Raw genomic sequence first — 26,134 nt, forward strand, 5'->3', positions numbered from 1 at the left:
AATTTGTAATATAAAAAATAGCGTACGTTAAAACAGAAGTGTGCCCGGCCGGGCCCCCCCCCCCTTTGAAAGTGAAGACCTTTATATATCGGGGTTTTTTTTGCTTATCAAACTTTTTCATGGACGAAATGTCCTTGGTTAAAAACCTTTTTTCAGTTGGTCTAGTACATTGTTATAACAAACCTGCCTATCTGCCTATCATACTCCCGGATCATACTGAAAGAACTAAAAGCTCATTTGACCAAAATTGCCCATGAGGTAACTCTGAACTGGTCTATTGGTTTCGTTCAGGAGCCGGTGTCAAATAGTATGTCTATTTGATATACTGAAGGTGCAATAAAATCATTCAATTTTTTTTCTAGAAAATGCCATTTCATTTATATTTTTACTACACTATTTTGGGATTTTTTTTTGTGTGGTCAAAGTTTGGGAGTGGCATTTGGGATCATCTGACTTAAAATATGAATATTTACCAATTTGCTCTTGACGTCTTATTTGAATTGATAATTAAAAGAACCATATTGTCATCATCTAAAGACTCACACCAATATGATTCTGTTGCAACAATATATTTGACGTCAACCTCGTCAAGGCCACTCAACAATAAATAAATATTAGTTAGTCAATATGTACACTGCGATAAAAAAAAATTTGCGCTTCAAATATTACCAATTTAATGGAAAAACATGCAAGAGTATCTTCTCCAAAATAATTTGATACCATTTTATGTGGTATATGTTTACACTTGCACAGTGGCGTTAAATCTGTGATGTCATACTATTTAAGTAGGGGGGGATGAACAATAATCCCCCCCCCCCCCTGAACGATAGGTTCGCCAATTGGTTTTATGCCAGTGCACTTGGATAATTAGGAGATATTCTTTGTTGTGTGAATTTAAATGTGTGCCAAAGTATGGCATGAATGCTATGAATGAATCCATATGTCCATTAGTCATAATACTACACGAGTTGCAGTAAATGTCATTGTAAAACACCTTTTCAATTAAATTAACATTGGGATGCTAAAAGGTGTTTATTAGTGACTTATAGACTTCTGATAAAGTGTTATGTACTATATATATAAACTATTACAATTATCATCATCATCATCATCATCATCATCATATTATTATTATCATCATTATCACTTTATCTTATTAATTTATGAAAAATGCAATAGAACTCATCACATAAATTTATATCTCAACTCTCGACTTCATGGACATCCAGATTCAATCCTTGCTTTCATGCCTTACTTTATAGGCACATATCAAATTGTACACCCCCCCCCCCAAAAAAAAAGAATACCTCCTAATTATCCAAGAGTGAACATATGAAGATACTCTTTCAGGACATGTATGAGAGTTTTTTCATGTTTCAGCCATGTTTTCTTCATTAAATTGGCGATTTTTGAGGTGCAAATTTTTTTAAGAATGGAGTGACAATTGCAAATTAATTCATGCTCCTCCCCATTTCTAAAAAAGTACAAAAGTATACACATGTGCAACTGTAGGATTTGATTGCCACACATAAATTAATTGGAAAACTTAACCGATTCGTGATGAAAATAAACATATAAATAATACAAACAAAAACCTTATTGTGTTTTAAAATTGGGCAATATATTTCATGATAACAGTTTCAAATAGTGAAAAATGTAAGAATTTGACAATATTTAAATCATGATTTTATAAATTTCCACAATACAAAATGTAAGTTTAATTTGCTGAAACATATTTGTGATATTATGTGTCACGGTTGCTGCTACATGCGGCCAGTCAAGAAATTTAAAATCATATATCAAGAAATATTGCAATATTTTCATTTGCTTTCCCAAGTAAAGGTGAGCAATGTGTACTGTACAGTATGATCATACATGTATTATCTGAACAGAGGTAGCGAAAAGTGATTTCATTACATAAACATATTACATACTGTAATTGGCTGGTAAGTCTAATGGTTAGACAGGAATCTTTAGTCAACATTCTTGGCTTGTGTCATCACATGGCGTCAGGTCGGGCAATCGCGTGTACCCAACTTTTCAAGAAAAGGGCCCCCTAAATTCCTGAAACTTTGGGTCCAGTTTACCCGGGTAAAGCATATTGGTAAACTGGACCCGACGTTTCAGGAATGTAGGGGGCCCTTTTCTTGAATGGTCGGGTATACGCGACTGCCTGCACTGACGCATGACCCAACGTGATGGCACAAGCTGCATTGTCTATAATCTGCAAGAAAATCCAATAAAGCATATACCTAACATAATTTATACATGTAACATCAAACCTGGGATCAAGGGGAGTGAGATCATTAAAATGGTACTTCACCCTTTTTTTACCTCCATAATAATAGGTTTGAATAGCAAGATATAACAGGAATCTACTATTGGAACTTGAGTTATGTTTATCAGTGTGAAATGATATGAATAAAATTGGGAGTCATGAGGTCAAAGGTCAGAGATTATTATATACATTGAAATATCAAATCAACTTCAAATCTGGTTCATGTCCATGTATGCATATTGGAGTGACAATGATCCAACTAGAATTGGGGGTCACAGGCTAAAATACCATAGAGGTCATCTCATTCCATCAAATACTGAAGACCATTTGGGGATCAATATAAAACTTGGTTCATATATGGATATTAATATGAAGATGATCTAATTAATTTGGGGGTCACAATTTCAAAGGTCAAGGGTCACAGAGGACTTTACATATTTATCTTTATCTTGTCTTTCCATTAATGCCCACAATCATTATATTGATTATTATGGCATATGAACGTCAAGATTGACTTGACCTGAATTTGCCAGGACCAGCAGGTGCAATACACCGGGTGAACACCCTACTCTTTGACAAATAGTGCATTGGTTTTAACGTGCATAGGTTGTGACTCTCCTATACACGGGATCAACATTTGCATCCTTTCCGATGGACGGAGCGTTTTCCAACTGCATTCACACCTGCACTGAATACAGTGGTGAGGCACGCTAACACACAACGCTATATATAGCATCAGATTTTTTGTCAGACGCGTTTCGGCATGAGCAGGACTAGAACCCCTCACGTTGAGATCTACGATCTTATCCAAAACATGCGCTCTAACCGACTGAGCTACGCTGCCTCCCTTATATTTATACCCAGAAAATCCCCCAAATAATAACTTGAGGTATTAAATTCTCAATTGGCTACTGTATTGGAATGACAAATGCTTGTCAGAGGTCTGACTGAATTAGCAATAAATAGTGAGGCAAACTGAATGTTAAAATTTGTAGTAAATAGATCTATTTAATCACTACCATATATTCAAATTTCATAATACTTTTTACATTACAGTAGCTGTTCATGATACCCAATATGCATGTAAGAGCTTCGACTGACATAGCAATGAGTAGTATAAGTATCCTAGATTCAAGTTCCTAGTTCATACACTCCTTTACTAACATATTCAAAGTCGACGGATACCTTTTAACCATTGTTTTTGATAAACCTGAAAGTTTGCTGGAGGCTTTCCAGACATAGCAACACATCACTTATTTCAAGTACTGTTCTTTTTTTTTTACTTAAAGGTAATGGAAAATGTTCATTAATAAGTCCATTCTGCTGATTTTTCTGAATGTCTAGTAAATCACATCATGAAGAATTGCAGGGCTAATACAAAGTAATTTCATGGGACAACTCAATTACGCCTGTAGAAACAGGTGAAAATAGTTCAAAATTTACCCTCTCAGGTATTATTACTGTATGCATCAGAATCTTCTCGAGAAAGATTGACACCTTGGGTGGCTCGGAACATCGTAGACCAAAAGTTTCTGTCTCTGTTCATTTCAATCGCGCTCTTACTTCTACACGTGCGGGAGTGTGATCACAATTGGAACGGATGGAACAGAGACAAAAAAAATTGTGTATGGGGACATCGTCATCCCCCCTCTTATCAACTTTGCTCCCTCGCACATGATTTTCAAGAAATTGGAATACCGTACTCACCATGGCAGGGAGAGCCCTAAAGTTAATGCACAACATTACTTTCCCTGATGAAGGGGAGGGGGGGCACTCAACTATATTGCTGTTCATACGCTCGACCAAAAAAAGTGTTAAAAGAATACCTTTTGCCGATCATGATGCATCACAATAGGATGCATTTACTTTTACTTTCATGAGCTTAGCTATGTAAGAACAGAACAGGTATACCAATTCATTCATTGTTGTAAATCAACAAGAATTAATAAAACACAATGATAATAATAGCATTGACTTATTAAATGTAAAAACTGTTGACTATTGACTAACAGTGGTACTCATAGTTCAAGCCTAGCAAATATTTATTTCAGAGTAAACTAGAGCATTCAAATAATTAAATAATGATAGAAATTAGAGCAATTAATACTTGTACAATTACGATCCCAACTCTACAAGGTAGGGCCAAGTGGCCTGCAATAAATAGAATTCTCAAATGTACAGTTACACAATTATATGAATTGAATGTGTATATCTCTTTATCATCTGGGCAACCAAACATTCTCTACCTGTGAAGATCTGTTTGGTATGATGGCTTCCTCTGGCTCTATCAACTCAATTTTGGATAAGGGATTACAGACCCGTGTGACAAAATTTGAACCATCCATTACCACTGCAGTCGATATGACAGGAGAATGAGACTTAGATGATACCCGACTAGGTTGATGGTTAGAGAAGGCAAGCTTAGGGGACATAGAAAAACCGTTAACAGCTTTAGAGGCTGTGGGAAAAGTGTAATGAAAGTCAGTACTGGGCCCTGGAGTGCAGAGGGAATTTTGCTCCATCGTATTTTCCGTAGCTTCACGTCGGGGGCTGAAGTCTGATCTGCAGTTTGACAAGCCCCTGTCCATAGTCATATGTGAACAATACCCAGAGTCTAACGCAGTGGAGCTGTATTCTGCTTTGAGCGGCTCAAGTTCATGGGATTCTGCACTCTGCATGGTGGATGAGGGAAAGGACACGCTGTCTTCCGATTCGTCAACGCCATTATGGCTGCAGGAGTTTGCGTACTTGAAATGGGCACTGAAGCAACAACAGCAGCAGCAGCACATGCGATCCAGAGAGTAGCAGATACACGAAGGCAAAGGAACCTGGCCTGCATTGCCCTCCGGTCCAATAACGCGACACAAGGCCTGGAAGAAGAGCGTAGAGTAAAGCCAACTTATGGTCATGATCAACATCAGGAATGTCCCCATCTGTGTATATGAGAGTATGCTAGCAGGCATCATCAGTGCACCAGCAATAAATGTGGTTAGGGCAGCCATGCTAATGGCCGACCCCATGTGTCCCAGTGAGTATACAACACGAGATTCACGGTCTGGCTCTGGCGCCATACAGTACGCCACTCCATAGTGCACTGTGAAGTCAATGGAGAGGCCTACTGATACAGAGAGGATGACAGATTCCAGAATGTTGAGTTGCCATCCAAGGAGGACCAGGGTACCAATTGTTACACAAATGGTACCTGATATGGAGAGAATAGCAAACAAGCTGATTACAAAGTTCCGTGTTGTAAGAAACATAACAAACATTGCAATGACGATAGAAAGGCCCAAAGAAAGGGGTGTACCTCTTGCTAGGTTGTCTTGCAGATTGTAGAAATCGAGATAGCTGATAAACCACCCTTCTCCAAGACTGGACGGAGCTGTTTTAAGAACGGGCTTCATCCAGCTTTCTAGCTTGGTCCAGAATTGTTTCATTTGGTCATACGAATGTGAGAAAGAATACGAACTGTCAAATTCAATGACGACTGCCTTCACTAAATTGTCTTCAATACCAAATCTTGGTCCAGGTTTCCACTTTTCAAAGTATGAGGGAGAATAGTGATGTAATTCTGTAACTGCAGTTTTTAGGCACTGATTGAAGACTGATCTAGAATAAGGGAAACGTGACCCTTTGCAACAGGGTACATTACTCATACCTGTCTCCCCATCTATGCAATTCCTATTATCCATCCATTCATTGAATGTCTCTATAAAACAGTTTTCAATTTTCAAACTTGGTGTTGATGAAAAGAAGGTCTGGTTTCTCAGTAACCTGCAGAATCTCAGAAGCCACAGTTGTGATTTTGGTGAAGCCATGTCAAAGTCAGAATTAAGGACAAGGTTGCCAATGTCATCTGGGTCTAAAGGGTTTCCATCATCTATTGGCTCCACACCCCAAACAACTGTAATAGGAAGATGGGCGTAGAGCGAGCCACGATTCACCTTCTCAAACCAGAAGAGATCTTTAAAAACAAAGTCATATCGCTCGAATGGATGCATCGATCTGAATAGTTGGAACTCTGGTATCGTGGGAAGCTGAAGTCCTGGATCTAAAAAGATAAGGCAAAAGCCCCCAAGCATGACAATTCCAAGCAGCAATATCCAAACTAAACGGGGTTTAATAACAACACATGGCAAAATCTTTTTAAAGAATATTCTAGCCCAGTCACTAAACCATTCTGTGCAATTTTTAAAAATAAATACTAGGTGTTTACACACACTCTTTTTTGTTTTGTACTTTTGTTCATGCTTTTGAGAATTGTAATCTTTTGAGTCAGTGAAGTATCTATCCTCAATAATAACAGCTGCTGGAAGCCAAGTGATGCTCAAAACAAAGTTTAACAATATAGCTGTGCCCGCATATAGACCAAAGCACTTGATGGCAGTGATGTTGCTGATCGTGTTGGCATAGAATGCTGAAGCAGTCGTAAAACTGGTAACAAACATAGACAGGGCTGCATGCCGGAGCGTCTCCATTACGACAATAACACGAGGTGCGTTAGGGCGATCCTTTCGCGACTCTTTCCAGATATCGCAGAAGACAAATGCGTCGTCCGCGCCGACCCCGACGAGAAGAATGACGCTGGTGAGATTCATGAAAGGAAAGAAGGGAATCCTAAAGACAGCAAAGTAGACAAAGTATGCAGAAATGAGGGACATTGCCATGCTGATGATGGTCATGATTGTGACAAACAGCGATCCAATATACATCCACATCAGTATCACCACAATCACAACCCCGAGGCAGGGATAAACAGCATCAGTCGTGAGGTACTCGCTGAATAAATCCTGCTTTATACCAAAATACAATCCAGATATTTTCGTAACTTGGTCCTGCACATCACCTGCTTTAAATTCATCATCGTATATTTCTCTGACATCACTTCCTGCGTAAACTGGCATGACCACTAGGGCATAGTTCACACGTTCGTTATTCGGTCTCTCCACGCACATGAAGTCCACATCCACCAGGTAGTGAAGTATATTGTACACCGCATCAAATCTTACGCACTTCCTTGGGACGTTTGCGCAGCTGTTGCTCATATACGTCCCAGTGTGGGAGCAGTCGTGTCGCAGCTCTCTTGTCCGGTAAAAATGGGAGCATGTTCTTAGCAACTGCAGTGTTTCTTGCACGTCCTCACTAGTAATGTTGAAACAGTTTGACCTGTTGTTCAGCAGGGCAACGTAGTTTGGTAGGGACCAACTTGGACAGCAGGCATTGGTGACGTTGCTCGTATAGCAGGCCTTCATGAACTGCACATGAGATCTGACATTCTGTAACTCAAGTTCACACATGGAGTGAAGAGCTTCTACGGTGAAAAGAGTTTTCCCATCAACAGGTTCATATACCATCCGGGCATAGAATTTCTCTGAAACAGAGTAGAAAAAGGAATGGGACAAAAGATTTTAAAATGTCAAAAAAGATGTTTACGTCAATAATTAAATGTATCTACCTGCTATTACCTATTATGCTAGTTATCCATTAAACTTGCCTGTTCAAATATATTACAATTTTTTTGCACATTATAGCTTCATTTGCAGGAATATCGCACTAATAGAAGGAAGTGACGGAATTGGAAAAGCACCAAAAGACTGCTCTAAAGGTTATCCCCTGGGGCAGTAACCTGGATAAGGGCTGAAGAGGGGTTAAAATTACGAGTGTCAGGAGATCTGCAGTCAATAAGCAGTTCCTCAAAATTCTCCAGAGATATGCACAATGTAGACAAATGCTAGGTGAGGATCAAAACACCTCTTTGAATTCAGTTTTTAATGCTCTATATATTGTTTTCAAAATATCATGTTCTTGTTATCTACATAAGGGACATGGAACATTCTTCAAGTACCATTTGAATTTATTTAGAACTTTAGATATTACTTGTTATCATGTATAATTTATATACGTATATATTCTACCAATTTGTAGTGTTTGGAAATGATTGGAAGAAAATAAATGTTTTGAATCTAATTGATATATATTATGACGTAAAGTGGTTTTAGCTCACAAGTATACCACAAGAAATGACTGACTTACGAGGTGTGCCACAGAGAGGACCTATGGCAGTGGAGGGTACTTCAGTAATGTCCTCACTCCCAGAAAGATCACCTTCATCTAGTGCCCCTTTCTCCTCATCATAGCTGAAAGACGATTCTTCATCTGCCCAAAGTGACTGGCTTTGATTGATGGTTACTGAGGGACTTGGGGTCCTGGTGAGTCCCCGGCTTGGTACTGCGGACGGCTCTTGGACGACATTGGCGGGCGATCTACCTCCAAGATTCACAGGATAAGTGGAAAGCGGCAAACCTGCCCCAGTTTGGTTCATCATATTACTAAAAGCTATGGATCGCTCACTGATGGTGGTGCCACGAGGTTCAAATCCCTGAAACATATCAAAGAGAAACAGATATGGTCCACCCTTTAAAAGCCAGCATTTTTTTTACAATATGGACAAATTCTTAATACTGCAAAATAGGGTGAATAGGAACAAAAATCATGATAGCTGTTCTATGTCATTTTATTCTCAAAGTGATTAGTGCAAACTTTTTCAATTTATTTGTGTTATTTACAAATTACTTGAAGCTTACTATTAAATAAAGGCAAACTACATGCACGCCATCTGATATTTATCCAAGATGTGGCACAGTCCTGCTTGGTTTGTCATTGGTATAGCCAAGATCAGGGTGCAACACCTATTGGGCTTGAGCCAAAAATAAAGACTGCCGTAGGGTCGTTTCATCTATCCTAATTTTTTTTCATTAATATCCCAGAGTTAATACCCTGCAATATTCTGAAGGAAATGATCTCGGATTAGCGGTTATGAACGGCAACACAAAAGGGTCTGGTAAGTGTTCTATACACTACACACAGAGCTATAACAACTGAAATATCCCTCACATTCTCGCACTCGCCTACATTATGCAATTCAATATACCAGCGGCAGACTTTGAAAAAAAAAGAAAAAAGATGAATAATTTTCCATCAATGAAAAAAAATTGAAAATAGTAAGTTTGTTGATCTCACATGAACTTTGACCTATTAGCAGATATTTGTAAGGATAACATGTAAGTTTTATGCTATTGGTACTTATACTTTAACCTTTTTCTTAATACAAGTCCAAAATCATTACCTCTGCAAAGTTTTGATGTTGAAACCACAACATGTTTAAAATTCCTTGACCCTACATGACCTTGATCATCTGACCTGAAGCACTTATGTCCAAGTTTCATGAAATAGGTCCTTTCAATCAAAGGTCTGGCCAGCATGCTTATCCTACTTCTGATTTCTTTGATCATGGTTTGGAAATCAATTTTTATATAAACTTAATAATTGTTAGGAACATAAAATCCTTGATTTTTTGTTTTGTGTTGTTCTAATTTCTAACATCCATCTTTCAGAATACCGGATTCCAACTGGCACAACACTAGTAGATTCTGGAACAAAAAGCTTCCGACAAGACTCGGGCCTGGAAAATATGACTTTTTCAGTGGAGCATACAATATACATGTACATAAAGACTCACACTGGTTGACCATGCGCACTGTAAAAACTCTCAGATTTATTATCTGACAGATTTCTGTGACTGTGACATGGCGGATGTGGATACATCTACATGTATTGATGGGGATGGTATTGTAAATGGACACAATGTTGTGGTGTCAATGATCCTACAAGTTTGCAAAATATTGAGACATTGTACAATATTTAAGCAGGGTGCTACATAAGCACTTGCCCAATTGCCCGGGGCAAGTAAAAAATAGAGTCGGGCAAGTGTTTTGAAGTAAAGACCAAAACTACTTGCTCGAATTGGGCAAGCAAAATTCTCACAGTAGAATGACCAAAATAAGGGTCGATATGATATGATATTGACCCTAATTTTGGTTGTGGCAGGCAAGATAAAATCACTTTGGAAAAAGAAATGCAATAACAAGGTAGATCAGTCAAAAGAGAGAAAAAGGTCAATGGTTTATAAAATCGCCAAACTTTTTTTTGAAGAGGTAAACTTTTTTTTTCAAGGATTTTATGGGGCAAGTGAAATAGATTTTTGGGCAAGTATATTCCAACTATTTAAAAATTTACTTGCCCGACTGGGCAAGTGCTTCTAAAAAGTTATGTAGCACCCTGTATAAGTCATCTCAACATGATATTGCTTTGTTTTTATTCTTCTAAAAAAGAAAAACATAAAAAAAATAAACAAGCTTCCAGTATGAAATATAAGTTTGCTGTTGGGAAAGTGGTTTGTAGTGTGCTTGTACACAATACAGAAATGCTATGCCATTACATAGCATCACCTGAATGGCCCATTCTCTGTCAGTGAAATTGCATTTCATTGATTTTTGGAGTTAAAATCCTTCTATTGATTTGAAAACCTCAGTTTCCGTAACCCGGGGAGGGAGGGGGGTGGTACTCAAATAATAAAAGTCTGCTGGGCAAACCCTTCATTCGAGTTACGGGTCTGAATGTGCAGCCTGAATTGAAACAGCAAGTTTTGTATGCTAGTCTTTGCGTGGAGACACACTTGTTGATCAAAGTTTCAATCAGGGTCTGTGCCTGCAGACTACTTATAAGCTGCACCAAAAATGAACATTAGGGGTCTCCAGAACTGCTCTAGTATCAACGATTGCTAAAAATGCAATGCTCTGGACCGGCATAAATTCCATTTTTGGGAGCATTACATGAATATGCATGAAATGTTTCTGCACCATGAACCAATCAGCGGCCCCCAAATTGCTGTGCAGAGCTTTGGCTGTCATTGGACGCAGTCAATGGCAATTTACAACTGTGCTGCGCTGAGTATGAGCGGGCACTGGAACTAAGAAACCACACATTTGAGGGTCTCCAAAATGGGGTAAATAGGAATTTCTATGGTTTTCTACAACGGTGATGCTCTGGAACAGAAATTTAGGCTGAAAATGGGGGTCTCGACCGCAGCATATACGTATCATACATTTATACTAAATACCCCCCCCCCCCCCCGTTCTGTAATTGTCTTGTTAAGTCTACTTTAACAGCCATCAGTCTCCTGTGTTCTACAATCCACACTGCATATATTTTGAAAAATCTACATGTACATACTGCATATATGCTATCTGACAATTACAAACCCAGCTTCTTGCCAGTTGTAATTGAGTTCATGCCGATATCATAAGACAAATAAAAATAACTCTAAATGACTACAGAATTTCCTTTCTCAGTTTCTGGGATTGCTAAGTTTAATAAAGGTCAAGTCCACCACAGAAAAATGTTGATTTCAATAAATAGAGAAAAAGCAAACTAGCATAATGCTGAAAATTCATCAAAATCGGATGTAAAATAAGAAAGTTATGGCATTTTAAAGTTTTGCTTTATAATTTCACAAAACAGTTATGCACATCATGGTCGGTATGCAAATTGACTGATGACGTCACCCACTCACTATTTCTTTTGTATTCTATTATATGAAATATGAATTATTCTAATTTTCTCCTCCTTTTCAAATGCAACAAAGTTTTATTTCTCCCTGAACATGTGGAATATTACCGATTTTTTAAAAGTTTATGGTTAAAGGACAAGTCCACCCCAACAAAAAGTTGATTTGAATAAAAAGAGAAAAATCCAACAAGCATAACACTGAAAATTTCATCAAAATCGGATGTAAAATAAGAAAGTTATGACATTTCAAAATTTCGCTTAATTTCACAAAACAGTTATACATGTATGCACATCCTGGCTGGTATGCAAATGAGGAGACTATGATGTCATCAACTCACTATTTCTTTTGTATTTTATTATATGAAATATTTTAATTTTCTCCTCATTGTCAAGTGATACAACGATTAATTCCTCCCTGAACATGTGGAATTAGCATTGCTTAATACTATATGGTTCAGTTAAGTTGGTCCTTATTGTCAAATCTAAAAAAAAATGAAATATCGTATAATTCAAACAATAAAAAACAAAAGAAATAGTGAGTGATGGACATCATCGACTGACTCACCTAGTTGTGCATATCACTGTTTTGTGAAAAATAAACTTGTGAAACTTTAAAATGTCATAACTTTTTTATTTTACATCCGATTTTGATGAAATTTTCAGCACTATGCTAGTTTGATTTTTCTCTATTTATTCAAGTCAGCATTTTGCTGGGATGGACTTGACCTTTAAGTTAAGTTGGTCCTAATTGTCAAATCTGTAAAAAATGGAATTATTGTATTATTCAAACAATAAAAAACAAAAGAAATGGTGAGTGATGGACATCATCGACTATCTCCTTTGCATATCGCTGAGTTGTGCATTTAACTGTTTTGTGAAAAATAAGCGTAACTTAAAAATGTCATAACTTTCTTATTTTATATCTGATTTAAATGAAATTTGCAGCCTTTCCTTTTTTTTTATATATTTCTCTATCGATTCAAATCAACAATTTTCTGGGGTGGACTTGACCTTTAAGTGCAGGTATTCATTGAAATCTGAAATATCAAATAAAAACCAAATGCTCTCTCCTTTATCTAGTTGATTTGCTAAATTTTGAATTCATTAGAGCCTGATGTCATATATCCTCCTAACCACCATGGAGCCAGAAGTAATCCTATAAGAAAATTGCCTGAATGCTAAGTATGCCAAATATCCAGATGCAGGGTATATTTAGATATCAATGAAGATGCGAAGTTCTTGCGCTGTGATGTCGTTGTGTATACATGGTTCAAGATGAAAAGTTTTGGTGATATCACATTATCATCATTATCTACATTCATATCAGTATATGAATATAGCATTGCTGTTTTATAACAAAGCACTTTCAACATTTTTTTTTTAAAAGTGATATTAACACAAAAGGAAACATCTATGTGTACATGCATATGACATCAATATTGAGTCAAGCAAAATAAGATAAAAACCCCATCAGTCCAGGGGGGGTAATATGCCTCCTTCATTTTTGTGATAAATCCTGATGCAAAAAGATATTTCATGACTTTTTCTTTCAAGTCTCATGCAACTTTTGAGATCTAATTTTCAAGGTGCGACGTTCAGGTATGTGGTTCTGAAACTAGGTAACAATACACACTGTCGACCAAAAATTGCTCAAAAATGTAATTTCACAAACAAATCTAATGCAAATTCTGTTTAGAACTATTCTGGCCAAAATTCTGATACACTGTTTTTACTATAACTTTTTAAAATCCATTGATTTCAAAGTATTACCGACAATTTCCACAAAAAAACACCATAAAACATAGTTGAAAAACAAAGAGATACATACAAGAAATTTCAAAACCAATAAAATACATTAGCAAAAATCAATTTGATACCAATTATTTGATCAGAATAACACATTCTCATAACAAAAGAAAATAATAACAGTGGGGCTTCATGTACAAATTATGTAGATACCCAAATTCCAATTTCATGCATGAAGTAACTTAATTGATTTACAGGCCGGCTGCCAGTAGACCTAAAACTACATGTATATATTCATTTTCCAGAAAGGAATATGGAAAGACGAACAATGTACATGTATTTAATACATGAAATTAGATAACTGTGTATAACTGTTTGATATAGTGTCCACTCCATGATAATTTCCAGTTTACATGAAATGTACACTTTGGATACAAGATTTGGTTGTTTAGTTAAAGGAAACCAAAACCCAAGAAGAGAATCAATCTTATTGTAAAGAGTAAAATGAGAGGATCAATTTAAAACAAGTTTCATCAAAATCGGTGAAATACGCAAGTTATGGACGTTTGAAAATTCTCGTTTTACTTTCTATTGGGATCCTCAAATTGGCAAACGTACTTAAAAATTGCTGATTTTGTGGACAACTCTCCATTTGTTTTGTACACAAATTTTCAGATTTTCCCCTTTATTTTACATATTTCTTATTATCTCCTCCTGACCTTGACATATGTGGTGTGAATTATATTTTCCCATGGCATATTGTTGTGCTCAGAAGGAGGCAAGATGCAAATTGAAAGATAATGAGGAAAATCTGAAAAATTTGTGTACAAAACAAATGAAGAGTTGTCCACAAAATCAACCATTTTTTTAAAAGTACGTTTGCCAATTTGAGGATCCCCATAGAAAGTACAACAAGGGTTTTCAAACTTCCATAACTCGCTTTATATCCTATGACTGATTTAGATAAAACAAGTTTTAGATTGCTCCTCTCATTTTATTCTTTCTGATAGGATAGATTTTCTCCTTGTATTTTGGTTTCCTTTAAAAATGAATATCCCTTCCTGTCTCTTCAGTGCAGCCCATTTCAATTTAGCCATTACTGCCATATTTACCAAGTGGTAAATATGGCAGTACAAAACTTGGTACTTATACATGTAAATACACAATATTATGAAACAAATCTATAAAATGGACAGAATGACACATATTCCACAACTGGGAAGAAAGTTTTTACCCCCCCCCCCCTACCTCATATTGATCTTGTTTTTGACATTAAGCCCTGAACACACATTCCTTTTAAACTTCTTAGAAACTAAAGTTGATTGCCATCATATAAACTTCAAAAATTTGAATCACTGGCATGTAGGACAGGGTCGGGGCCCCAAAAAATTTCATGGTAAAAAAAACAGAAGGGGATAAAAGCAAAAGTAAAGGGAAAGGTAGTGAAATATACTACTTGTTGGATATTATGTCAAACCTATTTAAGTAGATCTTCATTATAAATGGCATATTTTGCTCCTTTTAACTTTTTAAAACTTTCCAACATAGAGCCTGTTCAGACCGGCAGAGATAGCGCGATCTAGCGCGCGCTAGATCGCGCTATCTCTGCGGTGTGGAAGGTACAACGTCGTTTCGGTCCGCCCAACAGCGAGCCACGGCGAGCCAAAACGGCGTGCCACTGGAGCACCTCTTGGGGGTGGTCCACGAGAGATAGCGCGGTCTAGCGCGCGCTAGATCGCGCTATCTCTGCCGGTGTGAACCCGAGCTACGATAGCACGCCGGAAGTCATCTACACGCGGGGAATTTTATACTCATTCTATTTTGGTGCGATCTGAATCTGAATCGGTACAACTCAACACTCCTAATTTTATGGAGTAAAACGCGTCGGAACATCGTGAAAATAGAAATATAGTAAGTAATGCGTCATGGCAACAGGACCTCTCAAAAAAGGGGGTGCTACAATAGACCGCGCTATCTCACTGCGGTGTGAATCCGGCGAATGCCAATGGGCGGACCGTGGATCGCGCTACGATAGCGCGATCCACGGTCCGCCCACGGGTCCCCCCTTGCGGTGTGAACAGCCTCATATATTACGTTGTGCCTCCTCAGAATGTTTAGGTCATCATGCCACTAATCCAAATACCGGTAGTGCTATTAATGGATACAAAGACTGTCACATTGAAAATGCATTTATTTTATTTTATTTATTTTCCTCAGCACAGCTTGCTTATTTTATCTAAGTTTCACTCCTCAGCCAGGTTGCTAAGAGACAAAGAGTAGATCTTATGCAAGAGTGAGTAGGAGATACTAGGATAAACGCAATATGTCAGACGTTTACACCAAGCTGCCCTCACCAGACATTAATGTAGGTAAGATATACAGACTACTTATAAAAGAGAATGATATTAAAATCTAAAACTGACCAGAGACAGTGTCGATTTTAACAAAAAGCAAAAATAAAAGTCTTTTGTAATAAAATTAGAGCTTTACTAGTCACTGGTCGCATATGCTTTGTGGAGCTAGTCTATTAATGACATTGTCTTGATAATATTTTTGTAGAAAATGTTCAAGTTTGTGAAGCTAGCGGCCATAAGATAGTCGAGACACGTTTTATGTGAATTGTAACATTTTTGTAACATCTTGGAGACTTTGTGTAACACACACCTATGCAATTTTGAGGCAGTCGCCATTTTAGCTGCCATCTTGATAATTTTTGAATTTCAACTTTAAACAGAAAAGCAGCCTTTCTTGTTTGATATTGGCTGGAACTTTTAGATACCTGTATGAGGTCAGATTTAGCTGAATTTATGCTGTTATTTTTATGCCTGTATTGAAGAAGCCATCGATGGTTCTAAGATTGGGATATTTCCAAGACCGGATAATTTCCAGGATCGGGACATTTCCCAAGACCGGGTCGCTTTGAAGACTGGTGAATTGTTTTAAGCTGAACATTATAAAGTGCTGACTCTGGAGGTTTTCGGTCAACACGTCACCTGACAGATAAGTTGTAAATAGCAGTGAGAGAGAAAGCAGGAGACTTTTCATTAAATTTGAAATTAGCTTTCTAAATACCAGAAAGTCTTGCAAATTGACATTTCAGAAAATAGACATTGATTATGAAGATGACTGAACATGAACAGTTTGATAGTGAGAAGAGTTTATTCAAATTTGAATCCGTGTAAGATATGATGTCGATTAACAGAGTTTTGAGCTAGAATTTAGGTGCATAATTTTTTTTAAGCTCAAGTTCAGGAGTTAGAAGGATTTTGAAATGTAATCACAAAAATGTTGTGATAAGAGATACAAAGTGGTGAGAATGGAATTCTATGAAGGTGGATTAATGCAGGATCCTTTCATAGGAATTTTTGGTAATTGTTATTGTGAAAACAAAATGAAACAAAGTTAAAGGTTTAATTGATATTTTTGGAGGTAATTTTGCAGGTGAAAATGTAATACACTGAACGTTGAAGTTGGTGATTAGATCAGTGCAGGATCTTTTCAGTTATTGGAGTTAGAGACAGATCGAGAGTTGAATATTATAGCTTGGATCAATGCAGGATCCTTTGATTGTAAACTTGTGAATTAAAGTATTTTTCAGAATACTTTATCATTTAGAGGTGTTACAGTTTTATTTCCCTTTTAAACTTCATACGTTGGACAATATTGAACTTCGAAGAGAGATGTTTTGATATTGGAGTTTTGTATACTGAAATAAATTACACATTGAGTTCTACTTGAATTTTATTTAAAGTCTGCCCATGTGACAAAGACTTTGAATAGACCAATGTTAATGAAAATCTAGGCGTTCATATCTACTGCTGATAACAAACCTTCTCTCTACATAATAGGTTTTACAAAAAAAACACCATATATAATGAATAAAGATTTACAGAAATGTACATCCTGGGTTTTCTTTTTCATTATTTTCAACGCATATACATTATGTACATGTAAGTGCAATGTATGAATATTCTCACAGGAATGTGTTTACTTCAAAATCGTATACAGGATAAAACGGCGTATCAGGGAGGGTCGTACAGGATGCAGGACAAATTGGTGAAATCTGGCACATCTAGTCACCCGATACAGACCAAATTTCCAGGGGGTGCTGAAGGCATCCAAGAGCCATGTCACCACATCATATGCCAAATCAAATTATAATTCATAATTGCATAACACACTCTGCTTTTCTGCTTTATTGCAAAATAGAGATCATCACTATGACACCAATCAAGTATCAAGCATGCACCAAACTTCGAGTGATAACATATTCAAGGCAGCAAGTTAGCATAAAAGTTACATATTATTACTGATGAAAATTTTGTATCTTTATCTTCTCAAAATATATGAATCTTGCTTGATCTTTAAGTCGACGTGACTCTATTATGTATTTCAAAATGGTCATAGCCTACCTCTGCAATAGCAACTCCAAAATGTGTGATTATTGATTTCTAAATTTCTGGTTTGAACAGATGATATCTTCTAATCTTTTTTCCCTGCCCTCTGATTCTTCATCTCTCATTTTGCTCTCTCCCAGTGTCCCCTCCATTCCAATATCTCTGGGGGATCACACGAACTGGCAACTAGATTGCATTGAGCGGTTTAAGATATGAGTTTGTCTTCAGGTGATTTGAATACTCTAGATTAGTCTGACCCAAATCAAATTGGTATTAAAGGTAGATAATGAGATAAGGTCAGGGGGAAACCTGTCAACTTGTTTTTGTCTGAATGATTATGACAGTTTCACCACTGGAGATGTAATATTGTAGTATAAAGTCAGTCACAAATCCCCAATGGCAGATAAGCAGTCAGAATGCAATATTTTTATGAATGGATATATTACTGGAAAGTATTTTTTAAGTCAGAAGTCATGGATTTCTATGTTCCTAACAAGTAGAATTCTTTATCTACAATGCTAAAAGGGACATACAAGTCACAAATAACAAATTTGAGCTGAAATGCAGAATACACCAACACCAAGTTGAATGGCCATGGTCTACACGCGTTTCTATATGACAAGTATGCCTCCTGAAATGCTCATACTCATAGACAAAAAGATTACAGACAGGCCACTGGAAACTTAAAAATTCAATTTTCAAAAAGATTAATGAAAATCAATGGACACTTCACATTCATAGGTTTTGAACGTGATGTACTGAAATATAATTCATGTTATTCACCCTTCACAAATGCTTAAACAGGCTGATATAACAGGAAATCAGCAAACTAATAAACACAAATTACTGCAACTCTAATGAGAAGTGTATATGACGTAGGTGAAAGGCCATTGCTTTATCAATTCCAAATGTTAAGAAAATACCTGCAATGAGGCTAGCGACTCAGGAAGCTCCATAATTTAATCGCAATCACTTCTGGCATCCCCAGAACAATAAACAGTGTTACACCGTGGATCTACCATCCCCTGGTTACACTCAGGGCTAACAACAAAAATTCATCAAGCGATAGTCTCTTTGCCAAGCCAAACCTACTAGGAAGATTAGCACTTGGTATTTCCTATACAACCTCTATTTGCTAGATGAAGAAAACTCTACATTATATTTGTTCATACAATTATTAAACATCCTTTTACAATCAATTGAAGTGGGGGGAGATATCCAGATCTCATAAGATGTCTTTCATAGTGACAACAAAATGTTTCAAAATAGTCACATGTGCAAAGTACGACAAATCGTACCTGATTTATTATTAACAGGAATCTCATTTTCTCTCTGTTTGGTTTACACCTTTCGTTTGAATGTTGACAAGTTTAAGTGGAAGACAGAATCTAAATATTAAATGTGAAATGAATGGAAAAAAGTGCTATGTGATCATTACTTGACCAACTGGGACACTATCAGCTATATATCTTGGGTCTTACAGCTAATATGGTAATCAAATACCCAAACATAAAATGTCATTCATCCCTTGTTTATTGGGCCAAGTGTATCTCAAATTAGAATCATATCTCAAAGCCACTTAAGGATTTATAAAAGTCTCTGCCTTATGTTACCCAAACCCTTGATTTAACATAGCTACATGTACAAGTAAAGGCCTTGCTTGCACTTACCGCTATCGGGTCTGAAAAGTCTGGTATATCGAAGAAAAGGATGGCTGTAAAAGCACTTGCCGTAACCATGGCAATGATTGCAAGGATGACAATGATGGAGTAGCGATTGAGCAGCATGGCATATCTGTAATGAGGGAGAGGTAATAGGAAAAAGACAAAATGAACAATAAATCTACTAGATACAGGGGGTATATGGATTAGGGAAGCTATCCAAATTGTTGAATGGAACCCCCTATGAATAAGATGATGATGATCCACAGCATTTATATTGCGCTATATTTCTGTTAAAACATTCATAACTCATAATAGAGTCTTAGGACAATACACTCTCTCTTTGACGCACAATCCTCTTTTAACACTTTGTTGAGCTGCATAAGGGACTACACTGATCTACATGTACAACAAAAGTTATGAAACTAAAAAAAAAATGTTACCAAAAACAAGTAAAATTACAAGTATGTGATTGTGAAAAAAAAATTAAAATCAATGAAATATCTCCAGTATTTGTGAGGCCCATAGCAACATCAACTGATCAACTGTAGGCCTACTCTTTCTTTCTCAAGGCATGCCAAGATTGCAAAATGTTCTGAATCTCATTTCCAGTCTCTGTCTGTTTATACACAATCCTTCCCACATCAGGCCATTACGATGTACCCGTATACCGGTATATTCTCAAAGCATGCAGATGAGTAGCTCAAAGAAAACTCATAATTTTGGTGTACATGTATATTCTCAGGTCAAGCATTCTAGTCTGCTCATATTCCTATGTTCTGAATATGTCATGAGACAAGTGCCCATATTGTATGATTCAAAGTTATGACTTAGATTCACACCACCCTAGATATTGCAAATGGGTCAATTAATAGGGGGTCTGATGCAGGAGTAATGCCCCCATTCAGAGCATTCATGGGTTTTTCTTTCTCCAATTTCCATGTAGCGCAAATTTTCATCAAAGAGCAACCTCATTTCAAACTATTGGCTGCAACGTGTCAAATGGGTGGCTTGCTTGGTAAACAGAACAATGTTTACTCCAAAATTTATTTCTAAATATGAAATTTAAACTAGATGTCTGTGTACAATGTACAGTAAATCATAACGGAATGATTAACAAGGTGTGCACACTATCACAGTATCACTTGACTTGGTCATGATTTGGTCAAAATTTGCTTTTAATTCATTTTTTTATCCTCAACTTTTGTGCCCTCGATATCTCAAATTTGGCCGGTCTATCAAGGACATGTAGTGATAAATTTTAAGAGGTGACCAGGGGAGCGTTTCATCAACATTTTTGTCCGACAAGTTGTCAGATCTGACATCTTTCCTTGATTCTGATTGGCTGAGAGGTGCTGTTACTATGGTAATTGTTGGATAAAACAGAACTTGTCGGACAAAGTCCCTTCATGAAACGCTCCCCTGGTCATCATGGTGTCATCTGGGACTGGGAGCCATTTCTTTTTAATATATCTTGACTTAAAAATAATCAATCATATTCATGCCACACTGATTTCAGCATAGTCATGTTAAGGTGTTAAGGTGAACAAAAATCAAAGTTGATCAGATTGACCTTCAAACAGCTTTTCAGTTATCAATAGAACAAGATATTTCAACAAACACATGTACATGTAAAATGACCTCTAAAACCTTTAATATTGAAAGAGATTGTGGCACTTTGTGAGTAGCTGACTTAAAAAATTCTAAGAATAAACATACTAGGATGAAAAACTATAATACAGACACAAGTAGCATACAAGTAGCAATTTATAAGCCTGATTTTGATAACCATCGCTGAGATGCATTTAGCTTATAAATGCAGCTTTCTCAAATGAAAAAAAGTCAGAACTTTGTCAGAAAAGTGTTGACTGTCTTCTGTTGTGTGGAACTCCTATCATGGACCCAAAAGAGATGGACATTCATCGGTTCGTTAATGAATTCAAACATGTGACTGTCATTGTCATCTGAATAACAATCGCTTCATATTTAGATATTGTGATCTTATCATGGTCACCTTCAATAAGGCCATGAAATAATAAAAAAAGAAGCGCTCTGAGATTACATTGATATTGCACGAATTGTATGCACAGAAGATAATAAATCCCTTAAATCCTGGAAAATCAATGTGCAGTTCTGGTTTGCATTTTATAGTTTCATGGGGTTTTATTTGGAAATATAAATTCATGATAGAGATTGAATTGTGATTGATTGTTTTTCCACTTTTGAAGGTTTCCTCACAATATCCCGGAGAAACATGATGCATACTGTAGCTTGGAGAGGACGGGTCTCTCTCGTTGTTATTACGGTCATTATGTGTGTGCAGAAGTGTGCAAATCGGTAATAAAAAATTACATATCAATATCATAAAAATAGTCTGCTTCTCAATTTTGCTGCTCCAAAACTGAAGCATGTTAATTAAAAGATATATTCTGATACAGGACTATAATTTATGTTTTTAATACTTTATACGCACTCGCACTACAAGAACAAAGAACTTTTAAATATGAAATAATAGTATGTGGAAAGTTCCACACATACACACACAACCAACACATTTATCTTCATCATCTTGAAGCAGCAATTTACTCTTGAAGAAGGAAAAGAAGAAGCACATCAACCAACAACGCCAAGACTAGGTAAAAAGTTCCTTTGGCTTTGTTAATTATTAGATACGATATGCCTTGTTGGTCGCTATTGTCAAAACACCTGTATGTTCGCATTAAAATGAACATAATCAGGATACGGCGACTATGATTGCACCAAAACAAGGCTCTTGCTAATCGTCCATTTCTTTAATAGGTTCATGCTCCTATGCACACAGTATTATTAGCTACACTGTACATTCAGGGTACATTGTACGCACTGTACATACAGATAGGTCATGCTGGGATCATCCAGAGTTTATGTGTTGTGGTACACATTCGCTACACAGTCACTGAAACTACCCCGGGGGGGGGCCACTTCCATTGACGAGTGGATACCATGCGCGACCATGGGGTCTCAAAAAGCACCCTAAACACGTATTTTCCATATTCTGAAAATGCACCCCTTAACAAGTATTGGAAACAAAACAATACTCTTGGCAAGTATTCGAAATGAACCCCTAAACAAGTACAGGAATATTTTGTCACGGGTCCTTCGGTCGTTGGTTTTACACATCATTTGCTTTAGTACGACCCCACCTTCCACACCTCGTGCAAATCGGACTCTAAACAAAAAGTGTTGGGGCAAAAAGGACATCCTTTATAAAACATTTTAATTTTGTTTTATCATCCCCGCAAATTTGACCCTAAACACGTAACTTTCCTAGCGAAATAGATACCCTTTTTTCATTATTTTTGTGTTTTTGACACCCTTATCACGTTACGTACGTAACGTGCCCTATCTTGAAAAAGACATCCCCTTTACGTGTTTTTTTTGTCGCGCATGGTATCCACTCGTCAATGTAAGTGGCCCCTCCGGGGAAACTACCGGTAACCCTCACTCATTTTCAAGCTTAATACATCTCCAAAGTTTTAAAATAGATTCTGTACATACATGTATGATACTTCGAAACGTTTGGACTGGTATTTTTACAGCTTAAGCCTAACATTTAGCCCATTTCCAAGAACCAAAATGAGAATTTTTTAAATCAGAACAAAGTGAAACAAACACTAATAACCTCATGACCCCAAAATCTAATCAGATCATTGTCACTCACATTAACCAAGATTGAAGTTTGAAGAAGAGGATTCTTTAGTTACATGTATCTCACAATATTTTCAGTTAAGTAACCTCTGTGACCCCTGACCTTTGACTTTATGATCCTCAAAACCATCAATATGCATGTAGTCTAAGAGGCCGTTCTCATTACGCTTTCTTAAACTAGTTTACTGGAAACCGATTCAGGAAACCAGTTTGGAAGATCGCTTTGCTAGCGTTCCCACTTGATCACACGAAAGTGGTTTTCAAAATCACTTCACGTAAAGCGCTCTTGTTGCTATGGAAACGCTCTCATAGGGGTGACATGTTTCGCGCGAAATTCGAAACCGCAGCATAGGCATTCTACACCTGTCGTGTGGAGTAGCGCGCTCAAAATGTGCGAAGATCGCTTCCCGAAGAACGGTTGTGTCCTCACGCTAAAACCAGTTTAACAAGGCAAAGCTGTCTTGAAAACTACATCGCGAGGTGGTTTTCCAAACTGGTTTGGAAGATCGCTTCCAAGACCACTTCGACCGTTCTCACTACGCGTTAAACTAGTTTCCACTAAACTAGTTTCCAGTAAACTAGTTTTAGTAACGTAGTGAGAACAGCCTCTTAGACACCATTCTCACTACCTTCCTAAAACTAGTTTACTGGAAACTAGTTTTAGTGGAAACTAGTTTAACGTGTAATGAGAACGGTCGAAGTGATCTTCCAAACCGGTTCATAAAAACCACCTCGCGATGTAATTTTCACTTTGCCTCGTTAAACTGGTTTTAGCGTAAGTGAGGTCACAACCATTCTTCGGAAAGCGATCTTTGCACATTTTGAGCGCGCTTCTCCACACACTGTGTGTAGAATGCCTACGCTGCGGTTCCGAATTTCACGCGAAATGTGTCACACCACTGAGAACGTTCCCATAGCAACAAGATTGCTTTACGTGAAGTGATTTTGAAAACCAATTTCGGGTGATCAAATGGGAACGCTACCAAAGCGATCTTCCAGACTGGTTTCCTGAACGCTTTCCAGTAAAATAGTGTCAGAAAGTGTAATGAGAACGGAGTCTATGAACCAAGTTTGAAGTCCATTTGTAAAGTGGTTATTTACATAAAGCAAGAACAAATATGGGACACACAAACTGAACACCGCTGAACATGCCTCCGGCAACCACCTGGGCATGAAAACATAGATGGTATTTGAAAATAGGATGAAATATCAATTTCATCAAATTTTTTACCTGGATCCAATAACCTGAAATATTTATCACAAAATTACTAATACTTGATCCTCTAAAAAAAAAAGGGTTCATGAAATATGGAAACAAAGCACAACAAGTCATGTTTTACACCAAAAGAAAATTGCTTGGACTGGTATAGTGATGGAGAATAGATGGTTGTGGAAATGGCTTGAATATGTGGAAGAAGCCTAATATTGTAGCATAAAAAGTGTATGTTTTAAATGAATGGGATTTAGTGTAAGCAAACAAACAAAAAGTAAAGAAGAATAATTGAAAATGAATGAAAATAAGGCAATTGTGCCCTTGAGGCATTAATACAAAAATGTATTTTATGGAATATAGGATGCAATCATACAGAAGCATTTATATTTTGGGCCATTCTTGGTCATGTGTGTGACAGAAATTATGACAAATCTTGAATTTAACTAGTTATCAATCTAAATTTTTTTAGATAGATTTAGTAATTCAAAGGTTATTTTAGTCAGCTATCGTTTGGAAATATTTTTTGCTGTCTCCAATGTATGCAGTTTCAAGGTCAGAGGTCAATAGGAGTGGGTTACATGCGACTTCACACAGAAGCATGATTTTGAAGAAAAAAAAATTAATTTTGAAATTACTGTGAATTTCAAAATGAAATTACACTTTCAAAATCATCAAAATTAGTTATAAACCTCTAACAGTTTAGATTATAACTAATTAAAGTCAAGTTTTGTCATAATTTTGGTCACACACGTGACCAAGAATGGCCCTTTTGACAAACGATGGAATATGTAAGACTTACCCAAAGGAGAACCTGTGTTTGAAGCTGGCCCCCCACTCTTTGACAGGTGTTGAAGGAGGAGTGGACTCATGCTGACGGCCAGGACGATAGTGAACCTTAGAAGAATCTCTAACTTTCATCTTTTCTCTCTTTTTACTCTTCAGTCAATCTTAAAGAGGACTTCCACCACTGACAGAGGAAATAGCTAGACTCTCAGCCTCTCAAAAAGACCTATTTCTCTCTTGTTGGAGGAATGGAAAGATTCAGAAGGGTGATGCAACAATGTGTCACTATGTTTCCTTGAGGTAATCGACGCCTGTGAGACGATTTGGCAGGAAAGATTACTTGGCAATGGTTGATAACACACATCTTGCTGGAACCCTGCAATGTTGCTATTCCCCTTTCTCTTCTGAGTGCAACAGGTCACTTGCTCCCGTTGGCCTGGCTAGATTCTGATGGTCTTGACACTTTGTTTAACACCTGAAAAACATTATTTAACACCAAAAAGAATGGATGAGATTCATGTGTTGATGACATAGACCTGTTTTCTAGCATATGCTCAAAGTTGTAAACAAATGATGTTCTCGACAGCTTGCCAGTGGTTTACTAGGCAGAGCAACAAAGATATGAAGTATTTAATTATTTTATTCATTAGTCTTCTTTTCAGTAGGGTGGCTAAATCATTAACAGGAGGCATAATAACAAAATACACAAATTTTACAAACAAAAATAAGAAATGTACATGTAAAGATATTTTCAAACAAATGAGAAGAAACTTATTAACATTAAGGGCCAGCTCACTGAAAGAGAAAACTATGGATAAAATAAAAGAGTAAATCCAAAATAAAAGAGTAAATCAAGAATCTGAGCATCAGATACTATAGACAGGAGAGGGGGTATATTATCGGCTTGTCAAATTGACGAGGTTTATATGCTAGCTACTCCACAGGCAAACACGTATGACAT

The 26,134-nt window shown here is 37.0% G+C and overlaps 1 protein-coding gene and 1 long non-coding RNA gene across 2 annotated transcripts in view; both read right to left on the reverse strand.

The window, feature by feature from the left end:
* Positions 1-1,596: 1,596 nt before the first annotated feature.
* LOC129264558 (protein dispatched homolog 1-like) lies at positions 1,597-8,653 on the reverse strand. The gene is made up of 2 exons (XM_054902440.2): positions 8,312-8,653; positions 1,597-7,649 (listed from the first exon to the last, which is right to left on the reverse strand). The coding sequence occupies exons 1-2, from the start codon at positions 8,601-8,603 to the stop codon at positions 4,498-4,500; spliced, it is 3,444 nt and encodes a 1,147-aa protein (XP_054758415.2). The 5' UTR covers positions 8,604-8,653; the 3' UTR covers positions 1,597-4,497.
* Positions 8,654-16,862: 8,209 nt separating this feature from the next.
* Positions 16,863-26,134, reverse strand: part of LOC135154630 (uncharacterized) — a 28,505-nt gene continuing 19,233 nt past the window's right edge. The window contains exons 4-5 of the long non-coding RNA XR_010294001.1: positions 25,190-25,648; positions 16,863-19,623 (exon numbers count right to left, since the gene is read on the reverse strand). This is a non-coding gene — a long non-coding RNA (uncharacterized LOC135154630). The remainder of the gene's footprint in view (positions 19,624-25,189; positions 25,649-26,134) is intronic.

This window comes from Lytechinus pictus, chromosome 7 (genome assembly GCF_037042905.1).
Source record: "Lytechinus pictus isolate F3 Inbred chromosome 7, Lp3.0, whole genome shotgun sequence".
Classification (NCBI taxonomy): domain Eukaryota; kingdom Metazoa; phylum Echinodermata; class Echinoidea; order Temnopleuroida; family Toxopneustidae; genus Lytechinus; species Lytechinus pictus.